The sequence below is a fragment of the Spinacia oleracea genome, chromosome 2 (genome assembly GCF_020520425.1).
Source record: "Spinacia oleracea cultivar Varoflay chromosome 2, BTI_SOV_V1, whole genome shotgun sequence".
In the NCBI taxonomy this organism is placed as follows: Eukaryota; Viridiplantae; Streptophyta; class Magnoliopsida; order Caryophyllales; family Amaranthaceae; genus Spinacia; species Spinacia oleracea.
Genome location: NC_079488.1, coordinates 94,380,903 through 94,386,705, shown reverse-complemented (window position 1 = coordinate 94,386,705; position 5,803 = coordinate 94,380,903). Strand labels below are relative to the sequence as shown.

General features: G+C 35.9%; 1 protein-coding gene across 1 annotated transcript; it reads left to right on the top strand.

The window, feature by feature from the left end:
• The first annotated feature begins 751 nt into the window (after window positions 1-751).
• Window positions 752-4,491, top strand: LOC110799356 (uncharacterized). Its single transcript, XM_056837360.1, has 2 exons — window positions 752-1,087; window positions 1,806-4,491. Exons 1-2 carry the CDS (start codon window positions 782-784, stop codon window positions 1,965-1,967), a joined length of 468 nt encoding a protein of 155 aa, XP_056693338.1. The 5' UTR covers window positions 752-781; the 3' UTR covers window positions 1,968-4,491.
• The last annotated feature ends 1,312 nt before the right edge of the window (window positions 4,492-5,803 follow it).

The following is a 5,803-nucleotide window of genomic DNA, read 5'->3' as shown; positions in this document are numbered from 1 at the left end:
TAATTAATAATTAATAATTAATAATTAATAATTAATAATTAATAATTAATAATTAATAATTAATAATTAATAATTAATAATTAATAATTAATAATTAATAATTAATAATTAATAATTAATAATTAATAATTAATAATTAATAATTAATAATTAATAATTAATAATTAATAATTAATAATAAATAATGAATATTGAATATTAAATAATAAATAAAAAATAAAAAATAAAAAATAAAAAATATTTATTATTTACTCCCTCCATTCCTTTTTGTTGTTCCCATTTCCTTTTTTGGCGTTTCTTTTTGTTGTTCCCCTACTGAATCTTTACTATTTTTGGCCATAGTTTTTTTACCAATTTACCCTAAGATTCCCCACTATTTACAAAAAATACCCTAAGATTCTACCCTTTCCCACCCACTTTTACCCCACCCACCTTATTTAATTAATTAACCTAACTCCACCCCCCTCCCTTTATAACCCGTCCCTATCTCACAATCCCTCTCTCACCTCTCATTCTGATTTCTCTCTCTCACCTCTTCGGATCTCTCTCTCTCTCTTATTTCACTCTCTCTCTCTCTTAAAATCCCTCCCCTGTTCTTGAGAAAACCCTAGGTTTTCCGCCTCTGATCTGGGTTTTCCTCTCCAAATCTCGCAAATCTGAAACGTTTTCGCCGAAAAACGTTCATAAAAATTACTCGGATTCATTTTCCGATCAGATCCCCTCTATTTTTGTCCCCTTTTTGGTCCCTAATCGTCGCTGATCTCTGTTTTTCTGGTACTTTATGGGTTCTTCTTTGTCTAGAACTCGAGGTGATTCTGGGGTGGGAACTTCTGGTCAAAGAATCCCCGATTCCAACTGTGATTGGGGATCCAAGTGCAACTGTCCCAATAACGAGCATTCCTACTCCGCCGAATATAAAAACAATCTGTATTTGACCCAAAAAGAAAATACGAGTACTCGAAACTATTTGGAAGAATGGTTTCGGAAGAGGGAAGTGGAGCCAGGAGAGGAGGTTGAGTCAAAATATGACGATCGGAAACCCACTCCCTCAGATCTGCGTTTTTTCGGTGAAGGAGATTCCGATGAGGTATTACTTTTGATTTTTTGCGATTTATTTAGGGTTATTGATGTCGGTTTTATTAAAATGGTTTGATGATTGTTTGCATGTCTAAAAAAGTGGGATTTGATTAATGTTGGATTTATTTGGAGTATTGTTCATTAAACTCGGATTATTTTCTGGATAAGTTGGTCTGATTTCCCATTGCATGTGTTAAAAATGCAGATCTGGTATTATTTCGAAATTTTTGGGAATTTTTTGGAGATCTGTTGGATTCATTCGGGCTTTTTATGTTATTCTTTGCTCTGTTTTCTCATTGCATGTTGTTAAAATTGAGTTCTGATTGTATTTTGTGCTCTGTTTTTTCATTGCATGTTGTTAAAATTGAGTTCTGATTTTATTTGGAGCTATTTGGAAATTATTTGAAGAAAATCGGAATATTCATGTGTTTTGTTGATCTGATTTCCCATTGCATGTGGTTAAAAATGGGATCTGGATGTATTTGGGATATTATTTCACATTTTTTGGGTAAAAATGGGATCTGGATGTATTCGGATAATTAGTTGGATTTTAATGGAATTATTGTGTGATTTGCTCTCATTTATCTCATTGCATGTGGTAACCATGGTGATCTGAAATTATTTGGAACTTTATTTTGAGTTGTTTGATTAAATCTGATTTTAATTCATGGTCCCCTGTTATTTTATGAGGGCACTAATCATGTTGTTTGTCCCCTGTTGATTGCAAGGAACCAAGTGGGTCTGATTCATTTGATCTGGTGTATGTTGGAGAGTGTGAAAATGAGAATGGTGATGCTGTTGGGTCTCCAGGACAACTTTCATCTGGTTATCCCTCCTCAAAGAAAGGAGAAAAGGGAAAAAAATCGGCTTCAGCGTCTGATGATGCTTAGATAAGTCTGTCTCCTTTCTCCCTTTTTTCATTTTATTGAATGCTGGCTAGCTGTGGAGTCATAAGGTGGATGCCAACAACTGTGATCTGTTGTTGGCCAGGGGTGTTGTTGTTTGGATGATGATGTTGTGATTAGTTGTATGGATGTTGATGTTAGATAATGATGTTATGAAATTGATATTGATAATGATGATTGGATGATGGTGTTTCCATATGGTTATGAAATTTTGTGGAATGTTGTCTGTGTGATGAACATGATTTGATGGCTTAATGTCCCCTGTTTTATGGTATGTTTTGTGTATGATAAATATGATGCTTTGGTGAGTATGAGATTTGATCAGTATAACTATGTTTTGGATTAGTAAAGGCATGAAATGAACATAATTTGGGGATAGGGTTTGGGTTATTTCAGTCCTCTCAGTGTGGCCTGGTGTTGAATGCTTAATGTCCAAGCATGTCCCTTTAGGATACAATAATGTCCCTTTATTTGTTGTGATCGATGATGAGTCTTTTTTTTGCTGAGGAACAAGTCCAACTAACCACAAATGCTCGTGCTGCCATTAGTATCAGTAATGATATTTCTCGGGCGCTAAGTGTTTGTGGTTTGGAGTTGTTTTAATGATGCTTGGGGACATTCTGAGATCAATATTAGGAGGTTTGTGATCTTCAATGATGTGATTGTTGATATTCTGAGATCTTTGTTTTGATAATTGTCCTTTAACTTCTTTTGTCGAACGGAGTGAATGTCATTTCACACAATGGAATGTGAATATCAATCATTCCGTTCGGCAGAAGAATGTTAAAGATATGATAGTATTGAAACTACTTGATCAATGATGTGTGTCAATATGTCTGAGAAATGAAACCCTACATGTTAATGATCTGTTTAATGCTTCATGTCCCATGAATCAGTGGAGGTCTGTGATGAGTCTTTCATTTGATGAGGTTCAAACCCTATGTTTTGATCAGTTCATGGTGATCTGATGCATTGTTGATTGTTATTGTTATGCTTGATCTGTGATGAGTCTTTCATTTGCTGAGACTCAAACCCAATGTTCCAATAACACTTGTGCACCATTAGCATCATTGATGCTCTTCCGGAGCTAAGTGTTAGGGGATAGGGTTTGTGTCAATGATGCTTGGGGACATTCTGAGATCTTATGTCAGGTTAGACAGGAGAGGCAATTCATGTATTGCAAAACATGTATAATGTGTTTCTGATATTCAATGATGTTAGTGTTGATATTCTGTGATGTATGTGTTGATAACCTGAGATATTTGATTCTAAACATGTCCCTCACCACCAATCACCAAAGGGAATACAGATCATGTCACATCATTGATTGATCTAGTATCCCCTTTGGTGAATTGGTGGTGAGGTTGTAAATCATTTAGAAACAAATCTGTCAATGATGTAAAACAACTTAACTGAGATTCAATGATGTTGCCTTGTTCATTGCTTCCTTGTTTTTGCTGCTTTGTTCTTGTTTCCTTGTCCATTACATCTTTTGGCACATCGGCATCCAATTGGGAAGAATTTCCATCTGAAAATGATGTGATATGCATTCTTTCCATTTGGATGCCGATGTGTTTAGAGATGTGATGTGATAAAGTTTTTGTACTTATGCCTTGTGATCTGTGATGAGTCTTCATTTTATGAGTGTCAAACCCTTTGTTTTTCAATCAAACTCATGCACCATTAGCATCCATGATGTTTTTCAGGAGCTAAGTTTAATTGGAAAGGGTTTGATTCAATGATTTTTGGGGACATTCTGAGATATTTATGAATCTTTGTTTATGTGAGGCATATTCCATGTGTTATCAATGATGAATTGATTGTTTTTGTCAAAATTACATCTTTTGACGCATCGGTTTCAAAATGGGAATAATTTCCATCTGAAAATGATGTGATTTTATTATTTATTTCCATTTTGAAGCCGATGTGTTTAGAGTTGTGATATTGCAAATGCTGCCTTGTTCTTAAGAACCCAATGCTGCCTTGTTTATAGTGTTGCCAATGCTGCCTTACCTCTTGTGCCTTGTACTTTTTCTGCCAATGCTGCCTTGTTTATTGCCTTGCCTTGATTACTCTATATTGATGTGAATAAGAATGAAGAAAAAAAACTTTACTAAACTTAAACATGAGATTCATTCATTGATGCTTCCAAAAGATATGCTTACAAAATGTTTTGCCTACATGTTATGCTTGCATTTAAGCTTACAAAAGTGACACATTGGTTTTACTTGTCAATTTAAAAACATGTCCCCAAAACACAAAAAGTTATCTAATTGTTTTCACTTTGCTTCACTGGTTTGCTTTCCATTCATCATAGAGTTGCATGCATTCATTAACTGCCCATATAGGTGCTTTGACTTGCTCTGGCAGTCTGCCTTCATCTTCTAAAATCTTCTTCTTGTTGTGTGGAAGTTGGTAATCATTGTTGCCTTTGTGTTTTAGAATCTCATTAGAAACAAACTGTAATTTCATCCACACATTAGACAATGTCTTAGGATGCAACTCATTAAAAGAATCATACACTGCTCCACTTAAGTCCTCCACAGTTTTAGGCATTTTCTTGTGCATAAGTGATTGTATTGACCTGAAAAATCCCAAGTCCAAGATGTTGCAATCTGGACTGTTTGCTGGCTGTTGAGTCAACACAAAAGTGAACCCATCTTGTTTGTAGTGTAGTTGCCATTCAGGATCACTTTGCAATATATGTGCCTTTGCATTATCTTGAATGATATAGATGACCTTTTCCCCTTCATGTGGTGGCCACTTGGCCTTGATTGCTGGAATTAGGTTGTTGATCATCATTGCCCTTGTCTCTATTTGATTTACAGACTTCACTGGCTTTGTTTCAATGGTCCCCTTGAGTCTGTTTTTTGATGTCCTCTTGGCTGCAATTGCATTTGTGAATGGAAATATGCCTATTTTACCATCAAATTCACATTCCCCATTTTCACCCCACCTTGGTCTGGCTACTGCTGCCATGAACATGAATTTTGGTATCTTGGTTCTTGAACTTGCACTTCTGTGTGGATAGGGTTCATTGTTTGCAAGATAAACTCTCTGGTTTTTTTGAGTCAAATAAAACCACTTCTCATCAATATGAATGAAGTCATACATGCTGTAATATGTTGGTTCTTGTGGTATAGTGTAGTCCATTATCAGTCTGATTGCCCACCTTATCCTTGCCATTTTGCATGCTTCTGAAATGCCTGGATGCAAGGGACTTGAGTGTGGCTTTATAATTTTCCTCTTGATGAGCCTCCATACTGTTGTTGGTCCCAAATTCAGCATTCTTGCAAGATCTACGATGCATGTTCTGTCCCCCATGCCTATTTTTGCAATTGAGTCATAGGAGACTTGAACCTTTTTCCTTCCACATCTGTGATATTGGCTTTGCACAATATATGAATTCATTGCTGCCTTCTGTTTCTTTGCTATGTCCCATATTTTGCCTATGGTTTTTCTGGTGTAATCATATTCTATGACTGCATCCCTTATTGCCCCATACAACAAAGTTTCTGAATCTGGAATCTTTCTATTGAGCAGGAACACCAATATTTCTAGCCTCAATTCATTATGTATTCTTGGAGTCCTTGGCTTGTGATGATCTGTTGTGTGTGTTGCTGTTTGATGATGATGAGGTGATGCATTTTCTGATGGTGGTGGAAAGTTCAAATCAAAAAGAAAGGGTACCTCTTGAAAGTTGGTAGTTTGCTGCTGCCCTTTCCCTTCTACTTCTGGTACTTGCTGTACATATTCAGTGCTGTTTGGTACATCTTCATTAAACCCAATGTCCCCAAATTCAGCAGCAGTATTTTGAGAAG